The 14,170-nt window shown below is 40.9% G+C and overlaps 1 protein-coding gene across 6 annotated transcripts in view; it reads right to left on the bottom strand.

The window, feature by feature from the left end:
- The window catches only part of CHD6 (chromodomain helicase DNA binding protein 6), a 203,653-nt gene that overhangs the window by 129,170 nt on the left and 60,313 nt on the right, over window positions 1-14,170 (bottom strand). For 4 of the 6 annotated variants that reach the window (XM_025470093.3, XM_025470092.3, XM_035705855.2 and 1 more), the window contains one exon: window positions 7,081-7,601. In XM_025470093.3, the coding sequence (XP_025325878.1) occupies window positions 7,081-7,601 (521 nt within the window). Of the gene's footprint in view, window positions 1-7,080; window positions 7,602-8,692; window positions 8,797-14,170 lie in introns of all 6 variants that reach the window. The other 2 variants (XM_035705853.2, XM_049100161.1) reach the window with 1 other exon arrangement.

The following is a 14,170-nucleotide window of genomic DNA, read 5'->3' on the forward strand; positions in this document are numbered from 1 at the left end:
TTGAGGTGTACCACCCTCCAGCACATGGGAGTATTTACTCACCTGAAGGTTCTCCAAACCTCCTACTATTGGGATTTTATGGAGGCTTCCTTACATAGGCATGATCAATTATCAATCCCATTTCCAGCCCCTTCCCCCTCTCTGGATAATGAGGAGTGGGGCTCAAAACTTCAAGCTTCTAATCATGCTTGGTCTTTCTTGTGACCAGTCGCCATCCAGGAGCCCACCCAGAGTCACCTCACTGAACAAAAGATGCTTCTAGCATTCTCATCACCTAGGAGTTTGCAAGGGCTTAGGTGTCGTGTGTCAGAAACAGGATCAGAGACAAATATTAGAACAAGTGATGCTGCTGGTATTCTTATCAATGAGAACATTATAGTGGTTTCAGGAGTCCCATGTCAGGAACAGGTCAAAGACCAAATACTAGAATAAGAAATGAGATTGGTATTCCTATCACTCAGGAATGTACAAGAGTTTCAGGAGCTCTGTGCCAGGAACCAGGGCAGAAACCAATACATCTATTTCTCATTACTTCATAGGGCTCATCACATCATTCATCTCTTTTGATTTCCCATTACCAGCAGATGTTAAACACAAAAACGTAAATATGCTCTACTATTCCAATGATCTTTCATTTATTTCTCAAAGGATGGCCTAAGAACCAAGTATGCACTAACTATCTGGCAGGCTTTTGAATTGTAGATTCCTAGGTATGTATGTATGTATGTATGTATGTATGTAGGTATGAATGAATGAATGAATGAATGAATGAATGAATGAATAAATAAATAAATAAATAAATAAATAAATAAATAAATAAATCGCCCTCTCTAGGGATGTAGTCTGGTAATCTACTTTTCTAACAAGCTGTCCAGGCAGGTGATTCCTTAGGCACAGGAAAGTCTGAGCATCACAGATCCAAGTAGATGTTCCTCCACTTAAGCCAGCTCACTGATCAGTTTCTTGACTTTTAAGAAAGAGAATATAAACTATTCTGACATGTGTGGAAATTCCAAAGCCTATGCTCTGCCTTCAACAAAATGAACTCCAACACTCAAGACCCCGGCTTACAAAAACAACTTCCAGCTCAATCAAAATGCTCAGCTCTCAATTTAAGATAGTATAGCCTAAAGGGCTATCAACCTACTTACTCCTTAGGTACTCCTCCCTAGATGCAGAGTTAAGAACACCAGACGACCTCACGTATACTAGAATGGGTTGTCTTTCCTGCTCACCAAGCTGTGCTTTAATGCCATGAAGCTAACTTTTACTGAAGGCTATTTCAAGAAAGAGAAATATGAAATTCAAAGGCAACACAGAAGCATCTGATCCCAAAACTGTTGCTGAGGACAGAATCCATTACATCTTCTAAAGTTCCTCAGTAAGAAATTTCTTTGGCCTCCCTAAGGAAATGCCAAGGTGCTTTTCTAATACCAAAGCATTTTCCCAAAGCCCGAACACATTATATAATGTTGATGCCCCAGGATCTGACTTGGCAACTGCCTACCTTTCCTATTGCCTTGCTGCAGCTATACAGGCGCTGTGTGTCTACATATGGATAGGTCTATGTATATGTTTGGATACACACGTGCATGTGTACCTTTGTCTACACGTCTTCTTATGCCAGTGGCCCCTTCCTCTTTGGGAAGAGGTACTGTGATTTAAAAACCATAAAAGTTGGGCAGCCCCTGTGGCTCAGCAGCTTAGCGCCACCTTCAATCCCGAGCCTAATCCTGGAGACCTGGGATCGAGTCCCACGTCATGCTCCCTGCATGGAGCCTGCTTCTCCCTCTGCCTGGGACTCTGCCTCTCTCTCTCTCTCTCTGTGTCTCTCATGAATAAATAAATAAAATCTTTAAAAAAAAACTATAATAGTAATTAATCTATACTAAATGAAATTTACATTCCAGTGTCAGGGAAATGACAGCCTACCTTGGCTTCCTGGGAGAGCTTTCTTGCTTAAGTTTTATACAGTAAAGAAGTGAATTAAGCTCACACTCTTGAGATCATTTGAAGGGAAAGGAAGAGATAGTAGTTAAAAAAAAAAAAAAAAAGCTTCTCATACTTTTCAAAGCATTTTGGACTTTTATCCCCTCTGCAGTAAATGAATATTCATCACTATTGATATCATCCTTGAAAAGGATAATCTGTTAGGCTCTGTCACCTGTTTAGAAGAGGAAACATGTTCAGTTATCTGGTTGCTACTCCAAGTGCAAGAGAAACAGTGCAGGGAAAAGCTGGAGTCATCTTAACAATCGTTCAAGGATTAGAAAACACCATGGAGTGTGCAAACTGAAACTCTACAGAAGGGTCATTTCCTACAAATAAGCAAACAATTTCTCTGACACTGGAATCTCCCCACCACTTTACATTCCCGACATTCCCTAGTGAGGCATAAACATGTGCAAAGCTGTTGGAGAAAAAAGTGGAAGCCTGGAGCCAAATCCTAACAGTGCTTCCCAATGGCTTTGTGCTTTAGACAAGTTATTTTTAAAATGTTCATTTCTTTAGTTAAAATTGAGACACCACCTATTATTTAACAATGGAAAAAAAAAAAAACCCAAACAATGGGAGTTACTGGAGTAGAGTTCTATCCATCAAAATCCTAGAGAGGGATCCCTGGGTGGCGCAGCGGTTTGGCGCCTGCCTTTGGCCCAGGGCGCGATCCTGGAGAGCCGGGATCGAATCCCACGTCGGGCTCCCGGTGCATGGAGCCTGCTTCTCCTTCTGCCTATGTCTCTGCCTCTCTCTCTCTCTCTCTGACTATCATAAATAAATAAAAATTAAAAAAAAAAATCCTAGAGAACACAGGCAACATCCTTTTTGAACTTGGTCACAGCAACTTCTTGCAAGATTCATCTATGAAGGCAAGGGAAACAAAAACAAAAATGAACTACTGGGACTTAATCAAGATAAAAAGCTTCTGCACAGCAAAAGAAACAGTCAACAAAACTAAAAGACAACCTACAGAATGGGAGAAGATATTTGCAAATGACCTATCAGATAAAGAACTAGTATCCAAGATCTATAAAAAACTTATTAAACTCAACAGCAAAGAAACAAACAATCCAATCATGAAATAGGCAAAAGACCTGAACAGAAATTTCACCAAAGACGACATGGCCAACAAGCACATGAGAAAATGCTCTGCATCACTTGGCATCACGGAAATACAAATCAAAACCACAATGAGATACCACCTCACACCAGTGAGAATGGGGAAAATTAACAAGGCAGGAAACAACAAATGTTGGAGAGGATATGGAGAAAGGGGAACCCTCTTGCACTGTTGGTGGGAATGTGAACTGGTGCAGCCACTCTGGAAAACTGTGTGGAGGTTCCTCAAAGAGTTAAAAACAGAACTGCCCTACAACCCAGCAATTGCACTGCTGGTTTACCCCAAAGATACAGATGCAGTGAAATGTCAGAACACCTGCACCCCAATGTTTATAGCAGCAATGTCCACAACAGCCAAACCTGTGGAAGGAGCCTTGGTTTCCACTGAAAGACGAATAGATAAAGGAGCTGTGGTGTATGTATACAATGGAATATTACTCAGCCATTAGAAACGATGAATACCCACCATTTGCTTCGATTTGGATAGAACTGAGGGGTATTATGCTGAGTGAAGTAAGTCAATCAGAGAAGGACAAACATTATATGGTCTCATTCATTCGGGGAATATAAAAAATAGTGAAAGGGATTAAAGGGAAAAGGAGAGAAAATGAGTGGGAAATATCAGTGAAGGAGACAACATGAGAGACTCCTAACTCTGGGAAATGAACAAGGGGTGGTGGAAAGGGAGGTGGGCGGGGGGTGGGGGTGACTGGGTGATGGGCACTGAGGGCGGCACTTGATGGGATGAGCACTGGGGATCAGGAGGTCTGAGTTTACGACACAACCCTGTACACAAGTCACTTCTCAGTGGGTCTCCTTTATCCTAGTTGCAGTACAACAGGTCAGACTAGCTCTCCTTCAGGTCTCCCAGGGAAAAAAGTCTCTGATTTACTATGCAGAGCAAGGCTCCAAGTTCTATGGAAGAGGGGATATGCCAGCATACTGGTCTGGGGAAGCTCTAGGGAGAACTGGGACTTGTACTCAGACCTGGAAATGGAAAGGACTTGGGATACTAGAAGAAGGACAGGGAATCATGTTGGGAAGAACAGCAAAAGCAATCCAGGAGAAACAAGTTGAGTGTCTTTAAGAGCCAGTGAGATCAGGCTAGCTGGTGAGGTCTATTGTCAGAGACGGAAGTGGGGGAGGGGTCAGACCCCAAAGGGTTTAAATATCAGAGAAAGGAGTCTGGATTTTGTCTTGAAAGCAGGAGGAACAGTCAGAAGTTTCAAATCAGGTACAGATTGTTAGAGGAAATCTCATTTCCCGGTCCCCACGTTTTACTCCCAAGGAGAGAATAATATTGGCGCCAGATTTTCAGCCCTTCTTCAAACTCCTCCTTCTATGATCAGAGACCTAGCAGAATAGAGAGGCTGGAAAAAGGAACAGAACATACTCCACCCATAAATGCCATAAAGAGAAAAAAGTGTGTTCTCTAGGCTACAGTGCCTGCAGTTCTGAGGGATAAACTCAACTGAGGGAGTAACAAGCAGCCCAATTCCAGCCACAAGCTGGTGGAGGGTCTTCAATCCAGTTTATAATAATAAAGCTGATCACTGCATCTCCAATCTCTGTTGACTATTTCCAAACTGATCTGGAAGGAAGAGAGAAAATGAAGGCATTTGATTCACTACCTTTTCCAACTACAAGCAGAAACAAGATAATAATAGTGCTTCAGAAAGATTAGCCAGTGGAAGCTGGCAAGATGGACAAAAGATGGAAAAGACTGGAAGCTCTTAAATCAACTGTGGAGCTCCCATGATAATCCAAGTATTCAGTGAATGACCCGCAACCACCAAATGTCCGGGTCTAATCAATAACTGCTCAAATCAAAACATGTACTTGAGCCAATCTGTAAGAGAATAATATCAGGGAGCACAAAACACAGACTGAATTGCCAACATTTTTTTCAATTAATGTCCTTTTATAACTAAAACTGCTTCTGTTGACTAGTGGGATCTTTAATTAAAAGAATCAAAAGCAATTTGATAAATATATAAAGGACAAGAAATGAAAGGCCACCAGTGCAATATCCTACCAAGCTACACAGAATTCTATCACGTTACAAGTCAATTTTGCATAGGCCCCAAATCAAGAGAGAAAGTCTCACATAACTTGCCCCCATTGCCCCATCTGCCAGGATCCTCTCAAAGGGTGTCTTCTGCTGCCAGAAGTTAGCAGCCCTTGAAAACACTACGAAGCACTTCTCCAGCTCACTTATCTTGTATACAGCCTATTTAGATCACAGGCAAGTTCCCTTAGTATTGCTGTATATATATATGGACACCTAAAGTATTTTTGTGGAATGCCTCCTTGTGGCCCCCAAATGGAATTTATGGCAATGTCTGTACACTCATCTCCTTGTTTCATACCTCACACAAAGTAAACATGAATTGTTGTAAGCAGATAAGCACCAGAGACCAGTGCTAGTGAGCTCAGGTACCTATGGCTTTCTAATGCCTTCTACAAACAAACCAAAATCCTTAGTAGATCTGTGAAAATCTCCTCCAATTACCCTAATTCTAAAACACTATCCTCAGGAATTCTTCTTTGTTTTCTGAAAGTCACCGCACTAGTTCACATCTCCCTCACATGTGTTATCACCCTAAAGAACCACTTCAGCTTTTCCAAAGTAACTTGGAGATGAAAGTTATAGCAAAAGACAGAGACTCACTCTGCTATGTCACACACACATCAAAGATCTGAGTATACTCATTAGGTTCACTGAGAAACAGAGCCTCTAAGTTTCTTTTTAGTGAGAATCCTGATTTTTACCTACCTCTCTTGACCTTCTAGAAGGTACTTTAAGTCTACTATCTGTAAACTACATTCCTAGGATCACCCCCGACTCCAAGCCTCTATGATAGACAAAAGACGAAATCCCTTGCCAGGCAGAAGGGAATGAGTATTATAAGGCAGTTTTAACTTGGATTATGAAATTATCCACCCGGTCCCAACAAAATCCTTTTGAAAATGAACTGAACTATATAGTAAATTCTGAGTCATAGCATAAACCATCCAAAATGCTTTCTTCTCTTTAAAATTTACTTCCTCCATACCTGACCCTATACAGGTCTGATGGTCTTATACTTTATGTCCGCATTCACAACAATCTCTGTGTTTTCATGGGTGCTCCTTTCTATCTTCTGCCCCTGCACTTAGATTTTAGAAACTTAAATTCCTTAAGTTCCTTTTAACTATATAGAGGTTATATATTTTTTGTTCTGCATTTTTTTCAGAAAGTTTAAATCTAATGTTCTGCACAAAGAATTTAGAAAGAGACAAAAAGAAAAACATTCCATTTCAATACAATTCCATTTCAATACAATTCCAGTATTTTCCAATGACAAATACTGAGTTTCCTGAGTGAAGACTACATTTGGATCCTGATAGAATCTCTAGTTAAGACCCTTAATGTCACCCACTCTGCAGTGAATCTGTGCTCATTCCCTTGGGGCTTTCTACTGTAGTCTCTGCTGGTCTCATTTACTCATCACTTCCTGAGCACCTGTTGATGTGTCAGGCACCGTGTTAGATGCTGAATGAGAGAAACAGATGAGGAGCCGTCCCGCACTAGAGAGCTCACGGCCGACGATAGCTAGGCAGTCCCCTTCTATCTGGCATACCCATGGCTCTCCTAGACAGCCTGCACACAGATTCCCAGGACCAGGCACCGTCCTGATAGCTGCTATCCCCAAAACCACTGCCTTCCCTGTGCCACACCTCTAACATCCCTTCCCTTACACCTTGTGTGTACAAACATATCTTAATTCTCCTTAATCCAAAAGGAATGGCAAGAAATGGCAGCGCCAGTATTAAAGTTATCTTTCTCTCATTAAGAGGTAAAAAAGTGGTTCATTTTGGATGAAAGTAGTGGAGTTATGTCCAGGGGCTGGAGTAAGGCCAAAAGCAACCCATTCAGTGTAGGCAGGGCCAAGTGGTCACAGAGGGAGGAAACGGACGCACCTGGCCTTCTTGGACTTTGTCCTGGCTGCAGTGTCAGCACCGCTCCTCTTCTCTTTGGCCTCCTTGGTGCCCGAGGCCTCCCGGGGCTTCCGTGCTTTCTTGGCTCCATCCTTCTGCTTGGGCTCCTTGGGCTCCTTGGCCCTCTTGGGCTCCTTGGCCTTCCGGGGTTCCTTTGGCTCTCTAGGTTCTCGCTTCCTCTTTGGCTTGGGCTCCCTGTCCTTGCTTCCCTTTGCTGCACCATCTTGCTCTCCCGGATCCTTTTTCTTCCTTTTCTTCTTCACCCCAGTGCCTCCCCCTCCACTGTCCTCCATCCCATTATGGGATGTCATCTTCCTAGGGAAAAGAGTCTCAGCTTCCTCTTCAGCAGCATACAGGTCCTTCTGAGACAGACAGTGACTGGCAACATCTTCAATTTTCTCCTCCTGATCAGTGCTGTGCTCGAAGGGGGAGGGGGATTTGTAGTCAAAATTGACAGAGGCATCAGACATTGGGGAGTGATTCAGAACTTTTAAATTTGACAACTGTAAAAGAGAGAGACAAGCATATTACTTCCTGCTGTGTGCTTAATTCTAGAGAGCATTAGGAAGTTCAAATGCATGGATCTGTTCAACATTTACTGTATTCCTACCATGGGTAAGTTTCTCATGTGCTAGAGTCTTGGGGAGACAGTTTGTGTTTGCCTTTGCCCTTGTGGAGACGCACTAAGCCGCTGTTAGCATATAAAAAATTCATATGTAAAACAAACAAACGAACGAAAACATCCTTAAGGATTTCCATGTTACCTGCCCAAATCTGAAACACCTTAGGATCCCACATCTAGAACCAGCAACAACAATGTCCCACCAAATACCTTTAGATCCTAGGCACACTGTTCTGACCCAGAACAGCACAACTCGTGTGAGTACACACAAGTTCTGTTTACACGTGCTTATAAATGAAGCTGGTATCACTGGATGACAAGGATGCAGGGGGGTGAACTCAGTTGGTGCTGATTTCCCTAATTTCTTGCTCTTACCTATCTTCAAGATGCATCAACATTCAGCAGGTTTGATGTTCAATAGGAAAACCCGTATCATTCAAAACTACATCTTTTATTTTTAACTACAAGTAGAGTTCCTTCATAAGATCGATCACCTTAGCCCCTAGACTCAGCACACCAAATAACCTTTGGCCACTTGCAAACAAAACAAAACCAAAACCAAAAACAAACAAAACAAAACAAAAAAACCCATAAAAACCACCCATGTAGGACAAAGTTTCATTGTAATAGATGCCATTAGAAAGAATGTGTCACAGAAGCTGAAGGCATCTTCCTAAAAAGGAAATTTTTTTTTAAAAGATTTTATTTATTTATTCATGAGAGGCACAGAAAGGCAGAGACATAGGCAGAGGGAGAAGCAGGCTCCGTGCAGGGAACCCAATGCAGGACTTGATCCCAGGACTCCTGGATCAGTACCTGAGCCAAAGGCAGACATTCAACCACTGAGCCACCCAGACATCCCTAAAAAGGAAATTCTGAAGCTGTTCTGAGCACCATTAAATAAAGGTGCAACTTCCCAAGGTGACCACTTTCAGGAAATATCCCTTTGGAAACAGAAGTCACATCTCATACCTTCGGGTCTGGTATCACAGAGTACATCTGTCATTTCATAACCAAGCTAAGGTTGGCAATAATCCGATAACATGGGTGCCGGTTTCAGGCAACAGCACACTCTCCTGGGTTGGGAACAAAGAAATAATTTAAAGAGAGCATGGGAGGGACAAGCAGGCTTTCCAGGAAGCCGGTCAAAATCATCTTTGCATGATGGCTTAGAACAGCTCCATGTGTGACTAGTTTGCTCCCCTAACAAGAGGCCTGGTGTGGGGTAGAAGGCACAGGCCCTTGCCTAGGTGGTATGGCTTCCTTCCAGAGTTCGAGTAACCCATCTGTGCTCAGACTTCGTGGCCCACCCTGGAGTGATGGAGTGCAAAATTCAGCTGCATGTTTCCCCTTCTGTGTTTTCCAGATCCCTTCCCTAGTCTAATACTCCCAAACATAACACTGAGAATCCCAGGAGAAAAAGATGAAAGAAAAAAAGGATTTTTTTGGATCTTTATCATAAATAAAGTCCAGTGTCATAAACAAGCCTAAGTTCAGAAAGAATTGGTCATTCTGGCAGCACTCCCTACTTTAAAAAAAAAAGAAAAAAAAAAAGACAAGACAATTCAGCTTGACTATCTCACTGCTGATTTAGTACTTGGGATGGTTTAGGAAAAAGAGATACTAAGCAAACTTAAAAGGAATTTAAAATACAAGACATCGGTCAAGATGGCAAATTTTGTGTTATACTTTTTACCACAATAAAAAGAAAAAAAAGAAGTAAAAAAGAAAAAACAGGCAACAAGAAATCTGAGACTGCAGTAATAGGTACCCAGTTGAAGCTTGGAACCTGAGAGCATACAGCCATCCCTGGGATATTACTCAATTCTGTGCCAGAGACACTTGACCCTCAGGAAACAAGTTTTTGCTTAGCATGCAAGGGTGGACACACTAAAAAAACAACAAATACAAGTTAGTTTATTAAAGAGAATTTTAAAGACAACATATTCAAAACCTAATTCCACCAAGGCAGCTCACTGTAGACAAAGTGGGACCCACTTTTCAACTCATACCTCATTTCAAGGTCTATCTTTTGAAAGCTAGGGCCCTCCAAAGTTAAGGTAGATGGATGTAGGTGGTGGAAACTCAATATTCAATCATTACACAGTAACAACAGCAACACCTAACACTTATTGGATATATATCACATAGATATACTTGGAATTATGCAAAGCATGCTTCATGATATCTCTAATCTTTACAAGAATGCTGAAATATTAGTGTAAAGACATGTATTTTGTATATGAAGAAATAGAAGATTACTGATGTTAGGTGATGTACCCACAGACATACATTCAGTGAATGGCGGAACCTGGATCTGGACCTTCTGGCCAAAAGCTAGTGCTCACTTCACTGAGCACTTTATGACATACATCCCAGGAAACCATAACGATTGCTAGGCCACCAGACCAGTATGACTGGACTTGGTTAGAAACGTTAAATGGACTTGGCCTATATAACCACTTTGGGAGAAGATCACATAGTTCTTTATAAACGTAAACATGTAACTACCTGACATCTCAGCAATTCCACTCTGAGGAATCACAAATAGTCATCTGCTCTACCCCTCATTTTACAGATAAGATAGTCAGGTCAAAGAGATGAAATAAGTTAGTCAAAAGGTTATATTTCGGGGCACCTGGGGGCTCAGTCTGCTAAGGTCTGCCTTTGGTTGAGGTCATGATCCCAGGGTCCTGGGATCAAGTCCCGCATTGGGCTCCCTGCTCAGCGGGGAGCCTGCTTCTCCTTCTCCCTTTGCCTCTACTTGCCACTCTGCCTACTTGTGCTGTCAAATAAATAAAATCTTAAAAAAAAATTAAAAAAAAAAAAGGTTATATTCCTAGGGAGTTGCAGAGCGGGGACATCCTACAGGAAGAAGGGAACCCCAAGAAATGCTGCACAATTAGTCAATGCTAAAAAGGAAGAAATATCCTAAGAGGCAGATATTAGTAATTAAAAAACATTAAATCTCCAAAGCCAATAATCTACCAGAAATACTTTTATTTTTAAGGCACCTTTTTGGGGTCTTGAAAAGATATCTGTTGAGGATTAAAAACTATGACAAAAAATATTTCTTACATGTGTCTCAAGGTCAGTAAAGAAGCAGCAAAGAGCCTCAATAAACTGTTTTCAGATTCTACCAAGAAGGACAGTAAATCACCACTTTGAAAATGGCCCTAAAGGGAACAGATTGGCAATGATGGACCACAGCACCAACAATATTTTACATTACACTGACAATTTACTAAATACAGAGAACCTAGAACAGAGGATGAAATGGAGAGGCCAACTGATAAAAAAGACATCCAAAAATGCCAGCTCATAAACTGCAGTTAGGAATAAAACCCACTTCTTTGACTCAAAATTAGCAACCTACAATATTCCTGGAAAAGACACTTAAAGTTATGAATCCAGATAACTGGATCTGGGTCATTTGTAAAGGATTTAATAACTAATTGAGAGATTATGGCCTATGTCAATGGTTCCCAAACACAGGTCCAAGGACAAATCTGGGTTATCCTCCCAAGAATCACTCAAGTACTTGAAAGTCAAAATAGACTCTAAATAAGATCACCCATGGTACAACATGTATAGACCTTAAAGACATTATGCTAAGTGAAAGAAGCCAGGTACAAAAGACTACTTATTGTATAATTCCATTTATATGAAATGCCCAGAATAGGCATATCCATAGAGACAAGAAGTAAATTAGTGGATGCCAGGCCCTGAGGGAAGAGGAAATGAGGAGTGTCTGCTAATGGGCATATGGTTTCTTTTGGGGGTGATGAAAATGTTCTGAAATCAAATAGTGGTGATCTTTATACAATATTGTGACTGTACTAAAAATCACTGAATTGCACAATTTAAACGTGTAATAGAATTTAAGGGATGTGAATTATATCTCAATTTTTAAAAATCCAATATAAGGATAGGGCAAAAATGGTCCTCTCAGACATTGCTGACAGCTCCATCAACTATTAAAAAGCCTTCTTCAGGGAAGTATAGCAACAATACCAATATTTTAATTATGGGTATGCTTTTAAACTGAATGATTAAAAAAATAAAATAAATAATAATAAACTGAATGATTTCTTTTATAACAGAAATTAAGGAAATATTTAGGTTCTCCAAAAGCTGAGTAACATACAGAATTTTTAAAAGGGAGGAAAAACTATAAATCACTTATTTGTCAATCTTTATAAAGAATAATGTATAAATTAACAGCACATCCATTATATGGAACAGTATTATGCAGCCACTGTTATATTATTTTATTATATTACACATTATTAATTACAAAGTTTTAGTTGACATTTAAAAAATCCATACTATGTGGGAAGTAGGGGGGGAAATCTATGATCTAATCCCATTTTTGTTTTTTAAAAATGCTATTTTTTTAAGAGTTTATTTATTTATTCACCAGAGACAGAAAGAGAGGCAGAGACACAGGCAGAGGGAGAAGCAGGCTCCCTTTGGAGAGCCTGATGCAGGACTCAATCCCAGGACCCCGAGATCATGACCTAGCCAAAGGCAGATGCTCAACCACTGAGCCGACTCAGATGCCCCCAAAATGCTATTTCTCAACACTAACTTTTAAAAATAAATTTAGGATACATAGATATTAACCATCATTATGTGTGAGAAATAGGACTGTGGATAACATCCATTCTTTCTTTATAACTTTCTGAAAGTTACTTGTTTTCATCCGTCTCTCACAAGAATGTAAGCTTCACAAGGCAGTGACTGAAGTACTCCCCAATATCTTTATGGCTTATGGTAAAACTCAATCATACAGTTATTGAATGAAATTAGTATTTTCAATTTGAAAAACAGAAAAAGTCTACAAAATTGTACATGTAAATACAAATGACAACAAATTCCTGTGTATAAAGAATGGAAAAATATCGGCAAAACGTTAACAGTAATCATTTGAGGCTATGGAAATTTGGATGTTTAATTTTTCTAAATAGACACCTACATTTTCAATAACCAGGATATTACTTTTGTAATATTTGTAATTAAAATATTTTCACATATATGTAATAGAAAAATTTTAAAGGCTTTAATAATGAACAGGAAAAGCTGTTTTGGCAGACAATTCATACTCCTCCAAATTATCATGATTCAGGATTCAAAGGCAGAATATGAGAGGCACCAGCACCACAATCACATGGGACCGAGTGCTGGGCAAAGAGAGTGCTCTTTGCACTCAAGTTGGAAAGGCCCCCTGCATGCCCTCCATCCAGAAGTACTTCTGTGTATCTCGGCAAGGTTCAGCCAGCTTCTGCGGCTATCTGCCTCAGAATCTTCCATCTTCTCCAGCAGGAAGATGAAAATGTTCTATGTTGGGCACCTGCACAGCTCAGTCGGTTAAGTGTCTGCTTTCAGCTCAGGTCTCAGGTTGTGATCCCAGGGTCCTAGGATCATGTCCCCTGGTCGAGCTCCCTGCTCAGCGGGGAGTCTGCTTCTCCCTCACTCTTCCTCCCCCATGCTCGTGCTCTCTCTCTCTCTCACGCTTTCTCTTAAATAAAATCTTAAAAAAAAAAGTTTTATGTTTAGACAGTATCAAGAAATTAGCTCAACATAAAAATGAACAGAAAAGTTTATCTAAATTTGAGATTTTTTTGAAGTCCAAATGATAAAATAGAAAATAAGAACCACTACTATGAGTCAGTTTGCAGACATCTTCAGGTGGCAAAAGTTAGTTTCCAATTAAAATCAGGATTGTCTTATTCTTTCACCTTCACTTCCTTCTGAAAGAATATTTCTACGGTTATCTGACCATGGGATATACTAAAGGCAAAAACCCACATTTCTTTGCCTTTATTACTGCCATTGTACTGGGCCCAGTCATTTGGCAAGCAGGCTATGCTGGGTGAGCAAGACTGAGAAACAATGACCAACTATGTGTGTGTGTGTGTGTGTGTGTGTGTGCGTGTATGAGTGTGTATGTGTGTGTGTTCTCTTCCACTTAGAATATTCAATCCCTCTTTACCCAGGAGTCCTGTGCTCTGGGTGACAGAGCAGGCATTCTGACCCAGATGTGGCTCCTCACATAGCCACAGCTGGTTAGCACCAGGAGGAGGAGAGGTCAGTTTCAGGCATCTAAGGCTACTGCAAGAGGAGGTGTCCAAGAGGCTCTCAGATATACTTTCCAAAAGACATTTCTACAAGAATGAATCAGGCTGTCCAGGAAGAATGGACAAAGAGAGAAGAACAGGACCAAACCCTGACACGCACTGATATTTAAGGGTCCCCAGAGGAAGAACCTACAGAGAGGGTGAAAAGGAGCAATCAGGTCAGTGATGTCGTGGGGAAAAAGTCAGAATGTGTGATATCACAGAAGCCAGAAGATAAAGAGTACTACACTCCAAGACAGGCATCAAATACTGCTGGGGAGGTGGTAAGTTAAGGACTGAAGGGGGGTGCACAGATGTGCAAACTTCACAC

Source organism: Canis lupus, chromosome 24 (genome assembly GCF_003254725.2).
Source record: "Canis lupus dingo isolate Sandy chromosome 24, ASM325472v2, whole genome shotgun sequence".
Classification (NCBI taxonomy): Eukaryota; Metazoa; Chordata; class Mammalia; order Carnivora; family Canidae; genus Canis; species Canis lupus.